At 39.3% G+C, this 21,756-nt stretch overlaps 1 protein-coding gene across 1 annotated transcript in view; it reads right to left on the bottom strand.

Moving 5' to 3' along the window:
- The window catches only part of LOC126088335 (dynein axonemal heavy chain 10), a 1,153,099-nt gene that overhangs the window by 458,489 nt on the left and 672,854 nt on the right, over positions 1-21,756 (bottom strand). Inside the window, exon 35 of the mRNA XM_049906469.1 lies at positions 229-372. Coding sequence (XP_049762426.1) covers positions 229-372 — 144 coding nt within the window. The remainder of the gene's footprint in view (positions 1-228; positions 373-21,756) is intronic.

Below are 21,756 nucleotides of genomic sequence, written 5' to 3'. Positions count from 1 at the left end.
GATCCACAGAACATGAAACTAACTAATAAAGAAAATGGAAACTCACAAAAGAGGAATGCCATTAATCTTTTGTATTGTGATTTTCCTTAATCTTCTAAGAATATTTACGCACTTTATCAAGCATTGCTTAAGGAATTCAACAATATATTTTTTGTATTCCGTAAAAATGTAAAAATTAGCAAGTAATGAAAGCTTTAAAATTAATAGTTCTTTAAAATTAATACTAACCTTCTTCAGCTACCTGTGCAGCTGTAAACAAGAATACAGTAGGTTTCTTCTCCACTCCTAAAAGATAGTACAGCTGTTTTAGGTCATCTTTGAAGCTTGTTTCATTGTAGCCTCTGCTGAGTGTGATCATAAAAACATCACAACCTAAAACAGCAAGATTTATTGCAGCACTGTTTCTGACAACAAAATCATCAAAGTCTAATGTGTTTGCCACATACAATGACAATTCACATAGTGAGTGACTGTTCAATACATCAAACTTATTACAATGAACCAGGCTCTTATCTGCATTGATGTCCAGGCTTCATATCTACTGTGAAATAAAAAGCATTCCACTGTACCATATATTAGTGTTCCATCGAATGAAATTAGCAAATGACGCATAAGATGAATGACTCTCTAAATGACTCTGTCCATGCTGTAGTTAGATCAATCTCATCTTCAGAGTATCTATGGGAGTGATAGGTGGGGTGCTATAGGATAGTCGTCACTTGATACTGTCTTTGAAAATTCATAAGTAGCCTTTCATAGAGTGGTTGACATCTCTCTTCAAGAGTATGTCAATTCAGGTATTTCTGTATTTCTCTGATACTTTTCCATAAGTCAGTTAAACCTGTGCCCACTTATACTGCCCTTCTTTAGATTCAATATCATCTACTAGTACTATTTTTTATGGCCACACACAATTGACCAGTATTATAAGATGGGATTTATGTCTGTCCTGTATGCAGTCACTTTTGTTCATTGGCTGTATTTACCTGTACCCAAACTATGAGCCAAAGTCTGCCATCTATATCACCTATTATTCAATTGATGTAATCATTGCATTTAATATCACCACAAATTATTACAAAAAGATGTTAGTATGAGTTAACCAGTTCCAATTGTTGTTCAATGCTATTGTAGTCATGTTGTTGTTGTTGTGGTCTTCAGTCCTGAGACTGGTTTGATGCAGCTCTCCATGCTACTCTATCCTGTGCAAGCTTCTTCATCTCCCAGTACATCCTGCAGCCTACATCCTTCTGAATCTGCTTAGTGTATTCATCTCTTGGTCTCCCTCTACGATTTTTACCCTCCACGCTGCCCTCCAACACTAAATTGGTATCTCTTGATGCCTCAGAGCGTGTCCTACCAGCCGATCCCTTCTTCTAGTAAAGTTGTGCCACAAGCTCCTCTTCTCCCCAATCCTATTCAATACCTCCTCATTAGTTATGTGATCTACCCATCTAATCTTCATCATTCTTCTGTAGCACCACATTTCGAAAGCTTCTATTTTCTTCTTGTCCAAACTGTTTATCGTCCATGTTTCACTTCCATACATGGCTACACTCCATACAAATCCTTTCAGAAACGACTTCCTGACACTTAAATCTATACTCGATGTTAATAAATTTCTCTTCTTCAAAAACGCTTTCCTTGCCATTGCCAGTCTACGTTTTATATCCTCTCTATGTTGACCATCATCAGTTATTTTGCTCCCCAAACAGCAAAACTCCTTTACTACTTTAAGTGTCTCATTTCCTAATCTAATTGCCTCAGCATCACCCGACTTAATTCTACTACATTCCATTATCCTCGTTTTGTTTTTGTTGATGCTCGTCTTATATCCTTCCTTCAACACACAGTCCATTCCATTCAACTGCTCTTCCCAGTCCTTTGCTGTCTCTGACAGAATTACAATGTCATCGGCGAACCTCAAAGTTTTTATTTCTTCTCCATGGATTTTAATACCTACTCCAAATTTTTCTTTTGTTTCCTTTACTGCTTGCCCAATATACAGATTAAATAACATTGCGGAGAGGCTACAACCGTGTCTCACTCAGGCTACAACCCTGTCTTACTCCCTTCCCAACCACTGCTTCCCTTTCATGTCCCTCGACTCTTATAACTGCCATCTGGTTTCTGTACGAATTGTAAATAGCCTTTTGCTCCCAGTATTTTATCCCTGCCACCTTCAGAATTTGAAAGAGAGTATTCCAATCAACATTGTCAAAAGCTTTCTCTAAATCTACAAATGCTGGAAATATAGGTTTGCCTTTCCTTAATCTAGCTTCTAAGATAAGTCGTAGGGTCAGTATTGCCTCACGTGTTCCCATATTTCTACGGAATCCAAATTGATCTTCCCCGAGGTCAGCTTCTACCAGTTTTTCCATTCGTTTGTAAAGAATTTGTGTTAGTACATTGCAACTGTGACTTATTAAACTGATTGTTCAGTAGTTTTCACATCTGTCAACGCCTGCTTTTTTGGAATTGGAATTATTATATTCTTCTTGAAGTCTGCGGGTATTTCGCCTGTCTCATACATTTTGCTCACCAGATGGTAGAGTTTTGTCAGGACTGCCTCTCCCAAGGCCATCAGTAGTTCTAATGGAATGTTGTCTACTACTGGGGCCTTGTTTCGACTTAGGTCTTTCAGTGCTCTGTTAAACTCTGCACGCAGTATCACATCTCCCATTTCATCTTCATCTGCAGTCTCTTCCCTTTCTATAACGTTGCCCTCACGTATATCGCCCTTGTATAGTCCACCTTTCTGCTTTCCCTTCTTTGTTTAGATCTGGGTTTCCATCTGAGCTCTTGATATTCATACAAGTGGTTCTCTTTTCTTCAAAGGTCTCTTTAATTTTCCTGCATGCAGTATTTATCTTACCCCTAATGAGATAACCCTCTACATCCTTACATTTGTCCTCTAGCCATGCCTGCTTAGCCATTTTGCACTTCCTGTTGATCTCATTTTTGAGACGTTTGTATTCCTTTTTGCCTGCTTCACTTACTGCATTTTTATATATTCTCCTTTCATCAATTAAATTCAGCATTTCTTCTGTCACCCAAGGATTTCTACTAGCCCTCGTCTTTTTACCTACGTGATCCACTGCCGCCTTCACTACTTCATCTCTCAAAGCTACCCATTCTTCTTCTACTGTATTTCTTTCCCCCATTCCTGTCAATTGTTCCCTTATGCTCTTCCTGAAACTCTGTACAACCTCTGGTGTAGTCAATTTATCCAGGTCCCATCTCCTTAAACTCCCACCTTTTTGCAGTTTCTTCAGTTTTAATCTACAGGTCATAACCAATAGATTGTGGTCAGAGTCCACATCTGCCCCTAATATTGCCATTAAGGAGGTCATTCTTTTCAAGATACCTCACTATGTTTGAGATCAGAATATGTTCTATGATTCAATACAGGTAGATGTTAAGAATATTGGATGATAGTTTTTTGAATCATTGCTATTTTTCTCTAAAGAGTCTGACTTGAGCTTTCTTCCAACCACAAAGCTAAGGTGCTCTCTCTCTCTCACACACACACACACTCAATGTGTGTGTGTCTGAGAGAGAGAGAGAGAGAGAGAGAGAGAGAGAGAGAGAGAGAGAGAGTGTGTGTACATGGAGGCTACTATATGGGCTAACTCACGTGAAAATTCTGTTCAGAATTTAACAGTGATTCCATGGGATCGTGTGGCTTTGTTCAGTTGCTGTTATTTCTGCTATTTCTTGATTTCACTGACATTAATATTTGTTACACTTATTTTTGCAGTAATACAAGAATTACTCATGGGCAGTGCAACAGGATCTTCCTTTCTAAAGGAACTTTTGAAAATGGAGTAAAGCATTCCCACTGATACTTTGCTACCCTCAATTTAGGTGCATATATTATATGTCTTCAACTTAAGATCCCCTAACAGTCTTAACATATGACCAGATTTTATTTAGGTTTTATGAGAGATCTTTCAATGTTGTTCTGCTCAGGTACTCACTGAAGGCTTCATGTATTGCCTTTTGATAGTCAAACATATTTCTTTAGCACCTTTCTATTGACATCCATTTTTTTTTTTTTTTTGTTACACCTATTATACAGTAGTCATTGTTTCTTCACAATCTTTTCACTGAAACTGTGTATCATGGCTGGTCTCTCCCAATGTGAATTGGTCTGCTAAGGAAAATGTACAGGGTGGTCAGAAACAGTCTGAAAAGCTTGTAAGGGTGCTCCAGGGCATGTTGTCATGAGAAAGAACAGTTATGAAAAATATTCAGTAAGCTGTTCCCTTGTCTGAGTTAATTAGCATTGAAGTTAGACAATCATGCTGTTGCTCACAAAAATTCAAGCTGCCCACCAAATACAATTAGTGTCAGTTGTTCTCGTAGTGTAAATGATAGCACACAAGACTTCTCAACCTTTGGCTGAGATTTGATTATTCCTATCATCCCATGTCCAGTTTATGTCTCACACTCTTGTTCAGTTTTAGTAAACCAAATGAAGAACACGTTTGGCAACACCTTCTCTCTTCGGACACTGGAATCTGCACATGCAGCAGTCTGACTGGTTAACTTCGAAGCTAATTAACTTGAAAACAGCACAATCTGCTGATTTTATAACAATTATTTCACAGCACAGCTTACCCTGCAACAAACATACAAGCTTTTCAGACTGTTTCTATCACAATATACATCCATTGCTCGTTCAATTTTTTTGTACACTGTTGCCACAATTTCTCTACATTCTCTTACTCAGAGATAATGAATTCAAGTTCGTTCTTGAGGTATGACTTTACTAATTCATTACCTATTTTACTAAACACGTATATCTTGTTATTAGTTTCAGCTGCTCTTTTTCTATTTTCGTGATTGTTGTTGGTACAACTTATGACAAAGCAAGCTGGAATCTCTTTACTTCCTCTCTTGTTTTGCCATCAGCCTCCTTAAATCTTAAATTCATTTTATTTTCATTTTTGCCTAATTACCATTAACATGCATGAGTATAACCTGCATTTCCATAAAAGAGAAAGGTTTGTCCTCAGTCTTACGGAATATAGCACCAGGTCTCATTTTGTGCTTAGTTTTGTGTGTGTAATTAATTTCCTGATTCATTTTGACCATTACTAGTTAATACTTTTGTAATAGGGTGAAATAAATAATTGTTCCATGACTTAAATTCTATTGTTGACTTATAAACAAATATAAATTCTGTACCAATTAAAAACATATGGAAGAAGAACTACTAGGATTCTTAAAGTATTTATTTGGCTCTATTCAAAAACATATTAGCAAAGCCAGCTCTTAATTAGTTCCAAAATAATTACCAGGATTGTCAAAAGTATTGTTTGTATAACTTTATCTGTTAATTTCATTATTTAAACAAATAATTTAGTTTAACCATTGTGGTAGAAGTAACTGTTACAAAGAAGAATTTTTTCTATCTATTCAGTTAATTGAATTTGTTATAATTTAATTGTAATTTCTGTAACTTAAACATTTACCAATGTATAGTTTCAGTGCCTATTATTATAAGGATACATAAAGGAGGTACTGGGAGATGAAGAAGCTTGCACAGGATAGAGTAGCATGGAGAGCTGCATCAAACCAGTCTCAGGACTGAAGACCACAACAACAACAACAACAACATAAAGGACTGATTTTTGGTCCCAAGACAGTCAGTCCACAGCCAATTTTCAGATGTGAAACTTGTATTGGTTAGATTAACAACAATTCATCAACTTAACTGTGGAATATGTGTAACACACATAGGCCATGTGTTAGAAAAATCAAGGACAATGTCTAAAAACAAAGATGATGTAACTTACCAAGCAAAAGCATTGGCATGTTGATAGACACACAAACAAACACAAACACACACACAAAATTCAAGCTTTTGCAACCAACGGTTGCTTCATCAGGAAAGAGGGAAGGAGAGGGAAAGACGAAAGGATGTGGGTTTTAAGGGAGAGGGTAAGGAGTCAGTCCAATCCCGGAACCGGAAAGATTTACCTTAGGGGGAAAAAAGGATAGGTATACACTCGCACACACACACATGTGGATGGATATGTGTGTGTGTGTGTGTGTGTGTGTGTGTGTGTGTGTGTGTGTGTGTGTCACCAATAATTGCGTGGATATTCAAGCACACTCACTTAGAATCAATAGCTGGTTACATGATAACAACTCAGTATCGCTTATTCGACTGCCGTCGTTGTGACAGGTGGCCGGCGCCGTTTGTAGCTAGGTGGTGCTCCCGCGCTCAGCTGAGTTGCGGAGCGCCTCTATCGACGTTTGCACGTACTGTCATGGCAGCACTGTTAAATGTCGTGGCACTGTCACAACACTTTTCCCCCCTTGAAAAAAAACACTCACTTCCTTGGAGACATGGACAGTGCAGAGACATCCATGGCCTCTTGTGAGGCCACAAGAAGATCCCGGGAGAGACACGAGAGTATGGTCGAAAATGTCCAGGACGGAAGCTCATGCGAGGAACGGGCCTCCTGGGCGAGATGATGGGTGAAAACTCCAGAGCAGCATCCATAGGTGTCGTGGACCTGGGGGTGTGCTCCAGTGAGATGGGTCCCGGAGAAGGCGGAGTCGCGACTGGGGCTGGTTCCGGCATACTCGGAAGCGGTAGCGATGTCGGCTGCATCAACACATACAGTAGATCGGCAGCAATGACAGGACTGGCTTCTCGGGCTGGTGGAGGCGAAAGAAGGGGCGGTGGCACCGGCGTGGCCACCACTTGTGGGCGCATCTGGTTGTAATGGCGAATAACCATGCCGTCGTCCATACGTATTTCACAAAGCCTGCAGCCGTGAAGAGCCTTGACCACCCCTGGAATCCATTTAGGGCGAGATCCATACCCTCGTGCCCACACGTTGGCGCCCACCGCATATTTTCCCACACTAGGGGACACAGCACAAGGCCTGACAGGGTGAAGCAGGTGCAGTAGAGTGTGCGGTTGGCGGCCATGCTAGTGTTCAGCAGGGCCGCGATCACCCAGAGGTGTGAAGCGATAAGAACTCAGAAATTGCAGCAGAGCGTCATCTGTGGAAAAATCACTAAGGAATTTTTTCATCTGGCTTTTGAAAGTGCGGACAAGGCGCTTGACCTCCTCATTCGATTGCGGATGGAAGGGCGGTGCTGTAACATGATGAATCCCTTATCCAGTACAAAAATCACGGGAGGCCTGCAAAGAGAACTGAGGGCCATTGTCCGTGACGATCGTGGATGGAAGATCTTCTAGCGCAAAGATTTTGGACAAAGCCAGCATCATCGCCGCAGTGGTGGGTGATGGACATCGAACAACAAACGGAAACTTCGAGAAGGCGTCAGTCAACAGTAGCCAATAAGTACTGAGGAAGGGGCCGGCAAAGTCAGCGTGCACCCGTTCCCATGGCTGCGCCAGATCAGGCCACAGAGAGGGCATTGTATGAGGTGCAGACAGTTGTTGAGCACACTGACCACATGCAGCAACCATGTTGGCAATGTCCGAATCAATACTGGGCCAATAAACGTGCCTGCGGGCCAGGGACTTAGTCCGAGAAATACCCCAATGGCCTTCATGCAACAGTTTGAGAACATCTTTGTGAAGAGAGGCTGGCACCATGATGCATGGAGATGCGGCATCCGTGGCCAGAAGAACAACACCATCACAAACAGACAGACGAAGGCGCAAGGCATGGTAGTTGCAAAGGGGATCCGATGCCCGGCTTTGGGTCCTGTCTGGCCAACCCCGTTGAACAAAACCGATCACCTGACGCAGGACCAGGTCCCACACAGTAGCCGACGCGACCTGCGAACCTGTAAGTGGAAAACCCTCGACCGCACAACGTTCTTCCTCATCAATGTGGAAACAGAGTAGTTCATCACGATCGAAAACCGGGTCGGGGCCCATCGGCAGTCGCGACAATGTGTCAGCGTTGGCGTGCTGGGCCGTGGGGCAATAGTGAATCTCATAGTGAAAACGAGACAAGTATAAGGCCCAATGTTGCAGGTGGTGAACTGCCTTATCCGGAAGCGACGCCGATGGGCTGAACAGAGAGACCAGCGGCTTGTGGTCGGTGATGAGGTGAAACTTAGAACCATACAAAAAAACGCTGAACTTTTTTAGAGCATAAATGATAGCGAGCGCCTCCTTTTTGATTTGAGAGTAACGCCGTTGCACATCGTTGAGGGTCTTGGAAGCATAGGCAATGGGTTGTTCCGACCCATCCTCATACCGATGGGTGAGAACAGCCCCTAGGCCATACTGTGACGCGTCAGTCGCCAGAACCAAGTGCTGACCCGGACAGAATGTGGCAAGACAAGGCGCCGACTGAAAATGAGCCTTCAGACGGACAAAAGCCTGCTCACGCTCGTCGGACCAACAGAAAGGGACGTTTCTGCGTAACAGCTGATGCAGAGGATGAGCTACCGCCGCCGCGGATGGAATGAATTTGTGATAATAAGCAATCTTGCCTAGAAACGCCTGAAGTTCTTTGACCGTAGACGGCCGGGGTAGAGCATTAATGGCCGCAACGTGCTGACGTAGAGGACATATACCCTCACGGGACAAGTGGAAACCAAGATAGACAATGGAGGGTTGGAAGAACTGTGACTTGTCCAGATTGCACCTCAACCCAGCCGAATGCAAAACCGGAAACAGTGAACGGAAATTGCAAAAGTGCTCCTCAGTGGAGGCTCCCGTGACAACAATGTCATCCAGATAGTTTATGCAGGCGGGAACGGAAGCCGTGAGCTGTTCCAAAAACCACTGAAAAATGGAAGGCACGATAGTGACACCAAATGGTAACCGCTGGTACTGATACAACCCACAAGGACTGTTGATGACGAGAAATTCCTTGGAAGAAGCATCCAACAGCAACTGATGGTATGCCTCCGATTGGCAATGCCCATTCGCTGGAGGTAACAGGAAGGAGAATCCCTGAAGCTGTTAACCTGTCTATCTCAGCCTTGACAGGTGCACGCAACGCCACCGGAATAGGGCGTGCCCAGAAAAACTTAGAGTGAGCTGTAGGTTTAGGAGTAATGCGGGCTTCAAAATCCTTGGCACGACCCAGACCAGCAGAGAACACAGACGAAAATTCAGAACACAATCTATCCAGCTGTTGATACAGAATAGCCTCATATATGAGGTGCACATCATCATCAATGGAGAACCCGAACAACAGGAAAGCATCGTAACCGAACAGGTTTTCAGTGCCCGCATGATCCACCACATAAAACGTGAGGGGCCTAACAACAGACTTGTACGCAGTGGAAGCATCAAACTGGCCAATGATAGGAATTTTCTGTTTATTATAAGTTCTCAGATTTCGCGTAACTGGAGACAAGGGAGGGGAGCCCAACTCCAAATACGTGCGAGAATTAATGAGAGTTACTGCAGAGCCAGTGTCCACTTGCATGCGAATGTCTTTATCCAGAACGCGAACAGTAACAAACAACTTATTTGTTTGAGAAAGCACACAGTTAACATCCATGTCCGATGCCTCGTCCTCGTCGACAGGAACTTTAGGGGACCGACACACAGAAGCAATGTGGCCTTTTTTCCTACATGAATTACACATGGCCCAACGTTTTGGACACGTGGCCCTGTCATGCTGTACAAAACAATGTGGGCAAGAAGGAAGTGCGGAACGCACCTGCTTCTGTGGTCGCTGTTTTCGCTGCGAGCGTTGCGGCCCAACGCGACGTTGTTTATGCGAGTGAACTGCCGCCACATCTTCGTTCTCCTGTGAAACAGGCAAATTGTCCATGTCGAAAGTTCACTGTACAGTGCCTACATCACACCATGCGTCTATTTGCATGCCAGCAGCGTGAGACACTTCAAAGGATTGAGCGATGCTTAGAACTTCCGACAACGACGGGTTTGGCAGTTGTACGGCACGTTGCCGCACTTCTTTATCAGGAGCAAGCCGTAGAATAGCATCCTTAACCATTGAATCAGCATAAGACTCATGATGAGTGTCCATGACAAACTGACATTTCCTACTCAGACCATGTAGTTCCGCCGCCCAAGCTCGGTAAAATTGATTGGGCTGTTTATGACACTGGTAGAACGCCACACAGGCGGCAATGATGTGGGTGTTTTTTTGGTAATAGTTAGACAATAAGTCACACATTTCTTGGAAGGATAGAGAGGCAGGTTTCCGCAGAGGGGCTAACTGAGATAGCAGCTGATAGATCCGTGGGGAAATCCAAGATAGAAATAACAACTTACACATAGGAGCGTCGACAACGCCGAAAGCCAAAGAGTGTTGCTGCAAACGCTTCTCATAATCCTCCCAGTCTTCAGCGGCCTCATTGTAAGGAGGGAATGGAGGCGGAGAAGAGGAAGACAGACGATGAGTAAGCGACGTCGACAATGCCTGAATAGCAGCCGTCAGCTGTGTTTGTTGTTCAATGAGCACTTGCAAAAGCTGTTCCATGTCTGCCCCGTCACAAACACACAAATCCAAAATGCAGTGAAAATATCTGACCTCGTCGCCAAAAAGTGTTATAACCTTTAATCACCAATAATTGCGTGGATATTCAAGCACACTCACTTAGAAACAATAGCTGGTTACATGATAACAACTCAGTATCTCTTATTTGACTGCCGTTGTTGTGACATGCGGCCGGCGCCGTTCGTAGCTAGGTGGCGCTCCCGCGCTCAGCCGAGTTGCGGAGCGCCTCTATCGCCGTTTGCGCATACTGTCGTGGCGGCACTGTTAAATGCCACGGCACTGTCACAACACTGAAGCAGGCAAAATCATTAAGGCTAAGGAGGAAGAATCTAGTAGCAAAAGTCAGCAAAGGCTAAAGTTTATGGCAGATGAACAATTGGAAGCAATGTTTAGGTAAATTATGAGTAGTTTGTGAATGAAAGAAGAGATTAGTAGAGTGGAAAATGGTATGAAAAAAAGACATTAGTAGTATGAAAAAAGAAATTAGTATGGTGGAGATAAAACTGATAGCAATAAAACAGACATGGCCAGCTTAAAGGATGAACTGAAGAAAGAAATTAAAAAGGTAATTAAGGTAGTCAGCTCTAATCTTTCATAATTAAATAAGAAGGTTGAGGTGGTAGTGAAAGATTGTGATGAAAAGATAAAGAAAGTAGTACAGAATACTAATGTGAAAATAACATTAATGAGTAGTAAACGTGCAGAAGAGAGAAATAAACTTTGTTATGACTGTAGTCGGAGGGTGGAGGCCTCCGAGAAACAGTTTAAAGATGAGGTCAAAGCAGCAAGGACATTTTGTGCTGAAAATAGGATTAAACTTCAGAACCAAATCTATCAGATTAAAAATGATTTAGAAACAGAGGTAGAAACCAAGTGTTGTAGTGGTAGAGGAAAAACTGGTAAAAGTAAATAAAAATGTAGATTCAAAATTGGCTGAAATGGAGAAGAGGTACAAAATCTAAAGCATAGAGTTTGTAGTGCCCCAAACAGTCTTTCATTTGTTAGTTGATAGAAATTTAATTCTCTTGAACCATATGGGGAAGTGCATCTTTTGGATCTCATTAGGAAATTTAATGATTTGCCAGAAACATGGGATGACAAAGAGGAAATGTCATTTTGGAAAGGGGATGCTTATGGATAGGCAGGTCAGGTAGCTAATAGTTACACTTCATGGCATAGCTTTAAGAAAACATTTTTAGATTAATATTGGTGCAAAGAAAAGCAGCAGAGAATTTTGAGCTAATTTTGGAGAGGAGAGAAATTTGACTCTAGAAGCGTAGTGTGGAAGGTTTCTGTCAGTTTTGGGTAAGCAAACTGAAATATTTGGACAAAGAGCTAGGTATTGAATCAATAATTATAGGTTTAGAAACTAAGTTGCCTCAGAAAGCTAGAGAATTGCTTGTACCTGCTCCTAAGGGTAATATTTGTGATTTTTTGAATTATGTTGATAAAGTGGAGAGGGTAAAGCCCTCTCCCTCAGTGGAAGATTCTAGGAGGAATTTTGATGATAATAATCAATCAGGGAGAGAGTTTCAGGTAGATAGAATGAACAGAACTAATTGTAGTAGAAATTCAGAGAATGATTGGGTGGAGGATAGCCAGAATGGGCTTGGAAATAGTAGGAGAACTTTAAGGAACAGAAATGGAGGAGATGGTAGTTCTGTATCAAACCATTTAAACTAAATAACGCTCCAGTTTTGGCTCACACTAGAGCAGGTAGTGATGAATAGTCGTGTGCATATAAATATGCTGCAATCACTGGTAAGACTAATGTAAATGATAGTAGTAAGACGAGTGTAAATTCTAATACTAGTTGGATGTTGAATGATGGTGTGTGTGCCAATGTTTATCCTGTAAAAAGAGAGGAGGAAGTTACAATAATAAAATTAAGTGATGAAACAGAGTGTGTTGCTGATGCTCAGGATGTCAAAATAGATGATGAGTTTGTAAGAGAACATAAGTAATTTAGGTGTTTTGCTTTGTGGTCTAATACTAGAATCATGGATAACTAATTAGCCCTGTATTTGAGGACAATAGAAGTGACAGTGGGTCTGATTCTGTCAGTAGTTGTAATGATGATAGCCATGATGAATCCAATAGTGATGAGGACAAGGTATTTGAATTTGTCATCAAAAATGATGGCAATGTGTTGAGTAAAGAAAGAATAAAGGAGGATAATAGTAGGTCTAATGAAGAGTTAGAGTTTAATGAGAGTGGTAATGAGGAAGAAGACCATGCTATGTTTTGGTAAGCAGGATGAGGGAAAGAATTAATGAGGATTTGTTGTATGAAGGAGATCACATTGTAAATAAAATGATAGTGTGACACCCTGTTATAACAGCAGGTACACAGGATATACATGTTAAGTGTTTACTGGACAGTGGTAGTGATCTGAATGGCATTTCACAGGTATTTTTTGAATCTATTAAGAATGCAGAGGGTATAGTAGTGATGCATGTCTTTGGAATAAAAATTATTGGTGCTACTGGTAAGCTATCAATCAGTGTGAAACGACAGGTACTGTGGCATTGGCAGGACAGCTATTGGAGTGAATTTCTTGGTGATACAGAATCTCAGCATTGATGTAACATTTTGGGACTCATTTCTTGTACAAATGGTGTGTAAATGTTGATTTTTTTTAGTGGTGAGTTTAGTTTTAAGTGCAATGGAAATAGGTATCATTTTTAGAAGGTATGGACAAGTGTGTGCAAATTGAATTAGCTTTGCCATTAAGAGTTTTGACCACTGGACAGGTTACTGAAGAAGAAGAGGAGCAAGGTTGGAAATAATAAAGAGAGTTGAGGATATTTAAAGTATTACAAATACACAAAGGGAGGAATTAAAAAGTATTCGCCTGAGCAACTTTAAGGTATTTTCAGACAGGCCAGGCTTGGTAAAAGTTTTTGAGTGAAGATTAAAGTTTAAGGATCATGAACAATTTTTAAGAAGCTTTATATTATCCCACTTCCCAGAAAGGAAGCTGTGAGGAAAGAAATTCAAAAGATTGTCTCATGGGGGATTACTGAAATGTCAACCAGCACATGGTTGTAAAGAAGAATAATGATGGTGTCAGGTTGGTCCTGGATGCCAGAAACTTAAATGAAATTATAGTAGGGAAGAGTGACAGGCCAGCTAATGTAGATGAAATTTTGCAAAAGTTCCATGGATATAAGTTTTTGACTTCTTTTGATGTGACTTGTGGCTACTGGAATACCAGTTTGGCCACAGAATCTAGGCCATGTACGATATTTTACATAAAGGTAAGTGTTGCTGAGAGCTAGGTATAAGGAAGGTATGAAACTAAAATTAAGTCAATCTGAATTTGTTAAGAAGAAAATCTCATTTTTGGGTCACAGGATAAATGAGGAAGGTATAAAGCCTGATGCAGAAAAGCTTGCTGCTATTGCGGATTTCCCACCCCCCCAAGAACAAGAAGGATCTAAAACTATGTTTGGCTTGTTCGGCTTCTACAGAAAGGACATATCAGATCATTCATTTAACAATCCTGGCATTGATAATTTATTGAAAAAGAATGTGGTGTGGAATTGGACAGGGGAGTGTGAAGAATCGTTTCAGAGTTTGAAAAAAGAATCAGTAAATAGTAAGATGTTAGGACATCCAAATTTTTCACAACCATTCTGTACAAGTACTGATGCGAGGTTTTGTTGTTTGGGAGTGTAAATTTTCCAACTAGTACCTACTGAGATCAGGGTAGAACACAAACCTATTGCTTTTGCTAGTAGAACATTACAGCTACATGAAAATAACTATGACATTTCAGAATTAGAGGCTTGGGCAATTATTTTAATTTCAAAAGTTTGAGTACTATTTGCATGGACATAAGACAATAGTGTATACTGATCATAAGGCTTTGAGTGACCTTCAGAAATACAGGGTGAAACAAACCAGATTAACTAGGTGGGCATCTTTGCAACAATTTGATTTGGAGGTAAGGTATATAACAGGAAAAGACAATATTGTGGCTGATGCATTATCTGGGATGCCAGCAGGGACGAAGAATACTGACAGTAGTGAGGACTGTGAAGAACAAGTAAGGTTGTTTTATTTGCAGGGACTGAAGGATGAGAAGCTTATTTGGAAAATTTGCAAGCAAATGAGAAGGGAGCAGAATGAGGACCCAAATTTAAGGTTGGTTAAGCAATATTACAAATCAACAACATGCCAAAGGTGAAACAGTACTATAGTATACATAAAGGGTTGTTGTTTAGGAGGAAAACTTTGAATGATCAGGACTGGAAGTTATGCTTTCCTGACCAACATGTTGAGAGTTATAGACATTATGAGACGATGAAAATAGTAGCTAAGATACAGGAGATAATAAAATTGAACAACTTGTGGAGAAGGGTTAAGCAGAGACCAGAAAGGTGTGATAAATGTTAGAAAGTATAGAACTGTGAGCAAGAAGGGGGTTTAACATTCTGTGTTGGATTCAATTATGTGGCGATAATGCTCACCCCAGCTGTCTGTCTCATTTTTCATGTTTTCTGAGGCAGTTAGATTCTTTTTCTATCCTATCTGTAGTTTATAAGTCAATCAGAAACACTCTATCTTCGACTTCCATGTGATTTTGTACAGCAGGATACTTTAGTATAGGAATATTTTAGAAAAGGTTTCTCCAGTGTTATCTATATGTATTATATTGTGTTAGTGATAAGTAATGGAATCATCAGAGGATGGAAGAAAAGGCAATATGAAAAAATAGTAGTGGTATTTCATAAAAATCTATAAGATACTGTGTTTATTCTGGTTTTATGAAATATGATGAAAATAAATTGGTGGCATGGTTAAAGAATTTCTGTCAAACAAAGAGGTAAGGTAAACAGAAAATGATAGGTGTCAGCATATCTGGAGGAGAAGGTGCAGATTATCTGAAAACTATAATTGACATCTGAAGTAATCAGCTCATGTGTGATATTAGTATAATTTGGTGCAGCAGCAGAGGCAATATGCAGTAAATATTAATATAATTAATATTAATTAATTTTAATTAATTAATATTAATTGCGGTGTAATAGAAGTGTTTGTGTTCAGTGCAATCAGTATATGGAGATAACTATCTAACTATCGAAGTGTGTCATGGTAAAGCCTGTTCTAACATTATGGAAATAAAACTTTAAACGTAATTGCCTGGAGTAATGGGTCTGGAAAGAATAACCAGGATTTGTATGTATACTGCCCTTCAGGCTAGAATCTCAAGCAATTTGATGGAATACAATGAAAAAATAGTTTTTCTAAATGATCATTTTGTCTGATCAGTAATGTGAGTTAAGTTTTCCTTAAAGTCAGGATCTGTTACTGTGCAGTGTTTTTCAGTAGAATCAGTTTTGTATTCGATAAGCGGAGTTGGTATGTATTTATTTGGTAGTAGCGCAGTAATGAAATAATAAAATAATGAATAATGTTGGAGTCTTAATGGTTAGGGAGCCTGACTCTGCAGTAGGGATATTTTTTGAGAATGCAATCCACTAGCTAATGAGACAAGAAATGTAAGTACAATAATGAAGCTGACAGGCATGATTGAATAATGAAAAAAAAATTACATACAATTGATGATCTGTTTTTGAACTAGGTAACGTTGGGTACTGTGTATATTGTGCAATTCATGGCACTGCAGCTGGGAATGAGTGCTTAACAGAAAGAGCAATATTTTAATGAGTTACAAGTCATATAATACTCCAGTAACCTTTTATAATTTTGTGAGGATTTAATTTTCTGGTTGAATGAGAGTAGTACTCAGAATTGAGTGGAGAAGTAGGGCAATAATATGGTACAACTTCCATCCTCTTAATTTTGATCTGAATAGTAATTAAGTTACATGATGCTGTTTCTATTCTTTTTTCATAATGTAATGATTAGTAAATCAATGCTACTCCACATCTTGAGTTTTTTCTAGAGGTAATGTACATATTTTGGACATTAAGGTGATACAAGTCCATAAATGGTGTGAATCTCAAACCAGAACCTGGCATTTTTGTGATTTTGCAAATGGAAAGGAAACCCAAATCTTTCAAGTTTAACCAATTTGAGACAGAGTTATGACCTAGAGTAATGTTTTGTAGTGAAATTTGCACTTGAAACTAAATTTTTTACAAGTCTCCACCTCTCAATCTATAGTCAGTTTTAGCACTAATTATTGTGATGTTATGAGAACTGTGTAATGTATTTATTTATGGAGTAATGACTATTATTTGCCATTAGTGTGAAACATTTTTTCCTTATACTTAGTTAGAAATAAAAGTGATCATACTACAGTATGGTATTTTGTCTAATTTTTTCATGTACTGTGGCAGAAGAGAACCATCTCAAGGGAACTGACAGCAGTGTACTTCCTTATTAACTGCCACTTGAATCTGTTGAAAGTGTGGATGAATTGGTGAGAAAAATGGGTTAGAGCTCATTAAAAGAGTGGAAGTGCTTGTGCAAAATACTAAATATTGAAAAAGTGAAATTTTCTACCTGAAAATGAACTGCAAGGTGCAGTGCAATTTAACTTTTTGCAACCCTTGATCATTTATTCTTTGAAGCAAGACAGGACTTGCATAAAGTGACATGTATCTTACAATTTAATCCATGTTTATCCAAAAAGGACATCACTTATGATTAAGATGCCTATTTTTATCAAAAATATAATTCGTGGATATTTTGTGCCATTGTACAATACACTATATGTAAATATTTTGTATGGGGATTTTCATATGGCCAGTTCAAATCAGTAGAAATCTGAAAAACATGTGTACTGTTGTTTTTGATACGGAGATTTCTTATGTAATATTCTTTTGTGTGCACAATGTTAAACTCACTTTCTGGGGTCACTCGCAGTCACTGAATTGCCCAGTTAGCTATTTGCAATATCTATCTGGTCAAAGCACTAAGGGGATTATGCGACAAAGCAAGCTGGGATCTCTTTACTTCCTCTCTTGTTTTGCCATCAGTCTCCTTAAATCTTAAATTCATTTTATTTTCATTTTTGCCTAATTACCAGTAACATTCAATTCAATTCAATTCAATTTATTAGCGTCCTTGTAGTACATCATCGAAATGACATAGGACTTAAAATGAGTATAGTCATAATATAGCACCAGGTCTAATTTTGTGCTTAGTTTTGTGTATGTAATTAATTTCCTGATTCATTTTGACCATTCCTAGTTAATACTTTTGTAATAGGGTGAAATAAATAATTGTTTCATGACTTAAATTTTATTGTTGACTTATAAACAAATATAAATTATGTACCAATTAAAAACATATGGAAATAGAACTATTAGGACTCTTAAAGTATTTATTTGGCTCTATTCAAAAACATATTAGTAAAGCCAGCTCTTAATTAATTCCAAAATAACTGCCAGGTTTGTGAAAAGTATTGTTTGTATAATTATATCTGTTAATTTCATTATTTAAACAAATAATTCAGTTTAACTGTTGTGGTAGAAGGAACTGTTACAAAGAAAGAAATTTTCTATGTATTCAGTTAACTGAATGAGTTATAATTTAATTGTAATGTCTGAAACTTAAACATCAAACAATGTATAGTTTCAGTGCCTATTATTATAAGGATACATAAAGGACTGATTTTTGGTCCCAGGACAGTCAGTCCACAGCCAATTTTCAGATGTGAAACTTGTATTGGTTACATTAATAACAATGCATCAACTTAACTGTGGAATATATGTAACACAAATAGGCTATGTGTTAGAAAAATTAAGGACAATGTCTGTTTAATTTATTTGAAAAACAGTGTCACATGTACTGTATTATTCTGCACTGCTGTAAAATTATGGTTTAAGCCAAGTTTATGTACCTTGTGTTATGTGACAGCTACTGTTTTTTAGGAGTGTTTAAAACTCTTTGACTTAGTTGAAAATGTATCAGCAATTGATTGCTAAGATTTCAAATCTCATCTGCAGGTTGGAGAGGGAGTCTGAAAGCTTGTGGTGCATCTGTGGTAGTAGGTGAGTTCCAAGTCATGTTCCTGGGTGGTGCTACATGCCTTGTAATCCAGGGACAAGATGACAGCACAGGTGTGGCTGTGGCAATCAGCAACAACTTTGTCAATTCCAGTGACATGATGCATGTCAGTAGTAATTCAGATATGAATGACAGGTGCCGGAATCCATGAGGTGAGCACTGACCAAGTTTTTCAGGAGGGCAAACATTACAAGCTTGTGGTCTGTGGGGACCATGAAGTGACAGACCTCCACCAAAGGTCAAAAGTATTTGACTGCCAATAGAGTGCAAGGCACTCTATTATATGTGCTCCAGAGCTGTTTAGCAGCAGAGAGCTTTCTGAAGAAGAAAGTGAGTGACTGCAGGCTGTTGCTGGAATTCTACTGCAGGACAGTGCTGATGGATGCCTAACCGGTATCAACCACAATGGCTAGTGGGATAGCAGGGTGAGGGTGGATGAGCAGGCTAGTGTCCACCAAGTCACACTTCATGTCTTCCATTCGCAGTGTCCAAGGCACCAGCTTGTTGCCCTTCATTTTGGCACAATGAAGGGCAGCAGTGAATGGCTCCTGCATAGCAGCAGCATTCCTCAGATGGCACTGGAAGAAGTTGCCAAGGAAGTGGCCGAGGTTCTTGAATTTCTCTGGGTGCGGGAATCTGAGGATAGCTTGCACCTTGTTGGGTAGGAGGCATGAACCAGCGTCACAGATGGCATGACTCAGGAATACCACCTCGCTGGAACTGAGAATGCAATTTCCTGTGTTGATGATGATGCCAGCAGCCTGGAGAAATTTAAAAAAATACCATGAAGGTGCTTGCAGTGGTCTTCACGCACTGTAGAAAAAATGATTAGGACAAGCCTCACAAAATGCCATCCAAGAAATGCTGCCACATTTTCACAGCACCATGGAGACTGAAGGTCATCAAGGTATGCTCTTAGAGCCCAAGTGATGTGGTGATGGCAGTGTTCTGGATGTCCTCAAGTGTGACCAGAACTTTTCCTCATGAAAGACATTGACCAGTGCTTACTACATTACTTCCAGCAGCTGTCGTTCATCTCTGAATCATTACTGACATAGCTCACATACTGGAATTCACAAAGTCATTGCTGACTGCCACAGCTGGTAGCTGCACCATCACCTGGACTACAAGGCACTTCCTCTCATACTGTTATTTCTGTCCTTAGGCAGACTATTCCTTGTTCCATCTACTACAATAACCTGATCTTCTTTGCCAAAATCTCTGTACAAATAATCTGCCAGGAAGTTTCAAATTACTGTTGACATGCATTCTTCATTCCACTAGAATATGAGTTTACAATGGACCTCAGGAATATTAAAGCAATTTACTGGTTATTGTATTATCATTATTATATAAAACCACTTTCATAGAATATTCTACAAAATCAGTTCCTGTAATTTCAATATAAATTAGAACTTTTCTAAGTTAATGTTTCAGATGGAAATTTTAAGTAATTATGTACTGTAAAGTGTATTTGCCAAAATTTTCTTCATGTGATACATGTCAATAATTTTTTATGAACAGAACAATTTATCTAGAGTCTCACAGATTTGTAAAAGTTAACTGTGAATCTGTTTATTAATCACGTTAATAATATTAAGATATAAGGAATTATCACTGTTATCAGATGCACATATCAGGGTGCCCGGGCCCATGGCAGTGCTGTTTAGTGCAATTTGGTGTTAAGAGTTAGTGTAAAACATGTTGGTGTTGAGCAGGATGCAGTACTGGTTTGTTGTTTGTGGTTTGTCAAAACTGATATATATGTGAAAAGTTAAACTTCACTGCTTTGGAGATGAGTGACATAGCTCCTATATCACATGGATTATACTCCAAAAATATGAGTGATCTAGGACCTATGTCAGCTGTTTCTCAGCTTTTTAAATTTATTTCATTCTTTTTCTTACATCTTTTGTCTGTATAAAAGCACTCAATCACCCTTCCACTACCACAAATAACACACATGGCAGCACCTGTCACTCATATTGGCAGGAAAGGAATACAGACAACATGGTGTGTCACTTGCTTCATGAAGTTCATGTTCACCCTGCTACCATGCTACGCAACTCACAAGGTGCTCCATGCCTCACAATGCCACAAGCTGTACATACAGCCTTGATTGTTGTAAGCTATATATTTTGTATATATTTTCAAGATTACCTTAGGTGATCGGGAGATTAGAACTTTTAATTGTGATTCAATGCTTGATGAACAAACTTCTAATTTTGAAAGCAGAGATGAAAAGTTATTTCTTTCCTCATGGTTTTTATGTAAGTGGACATATTGTCTATTGTACAACAGAAAGTTAACACCAAAACACAAAATGACTGCATCCACTGTAACTGTCAGAACACAGTTACAAATGACAGAGATGAGTCTTGACTGTATTTTCAATTATAATTAAAAAAAAGGCTCCTACAGACCAAATGGACCTGCTATTGGGCTCCACGTATTTCGAGAGCAGGTGGCGGAAGAAAGCTTTTTTTTCACATCTTCATGATGATGCCTGTAAATTTGCATATTTTGTTTAAAAACCCAAGGGTAAGTAGCAAACATTTTGTTGAATTCATCACTGAATTTGGAAAGCCATTGGTGAACAAAAGAGGCCTGGTTGTATCAACTTTGACTGAAAGTAGTTCACCTGTAAACGGTCTCAGCAGAAGACATTTTCCTATATTGATTCTAGTTACAGAAATATCAAAACAGCATCACAGGAAATGTAAGGTTTGTGGAGGGCTAAGAAATACAAGATCTGGCAAAGTGGTGAGGAAAGATACCAAACAATATTCTGAAGAAAGTGATGGAGGACTTTGTTTTGCAAAGTGCTTCAAAATTTTTCTGTACTAATCCAAATGTAACAAATTGACAAAAAACTGCATTTTCAAACAGTTTTACCTTTAGTACCAACATAATATAATCCTACCTCCATTTAGGAAAAAATTAATGTGAAAAAACCTTTTTGTTGTGAAAACACCTCAGATTCATTTTGATATTAAAAATTAGAAAAAAGAACCCTCTTTCAAATGCAGTTAACTAATTTAGCATCTGCACATTAGAAACTGCTACACAAAATTCAGAAAACCCGTGTACTGTGTAAAAGGACGGTATCAGCCAACTGGATGACATCTTAGCTACCCATTTGTCAAAAGTGTTAATACAGGGTGAAAATGGCCAAAAATCAGTTTACATCTGTGATTAGAGTGCATGTACAAAGTCCTGCAAGCCTGAGAACCATGTCTCATTTCATCTAGGACACTGATGACCTTGCTGTTTAGTGCCCTCACCATGATCATGATCTTATTTCATCTGCAGTGGAGCAAATTTTAACAATCATCCCAACTGC

This window comes from Schistocerca cancellata, chromosome 6, assembly GCF_023864275.1.
Source record: "Schistocerca cancellata isolate TAMUIC-IGC-003103 chromosome 6, iqSchCanc2.1, whole genome shotgun sequence".
NCBI lineage: Eukaryota > Metazoa > Arthropoda > Insecta > Orthoptera > Acrididae > Schistocerca > Schistocerca cancellata.
This window is presented reverse-complemented; position numbering and strand designations above follow the sequence as displayed.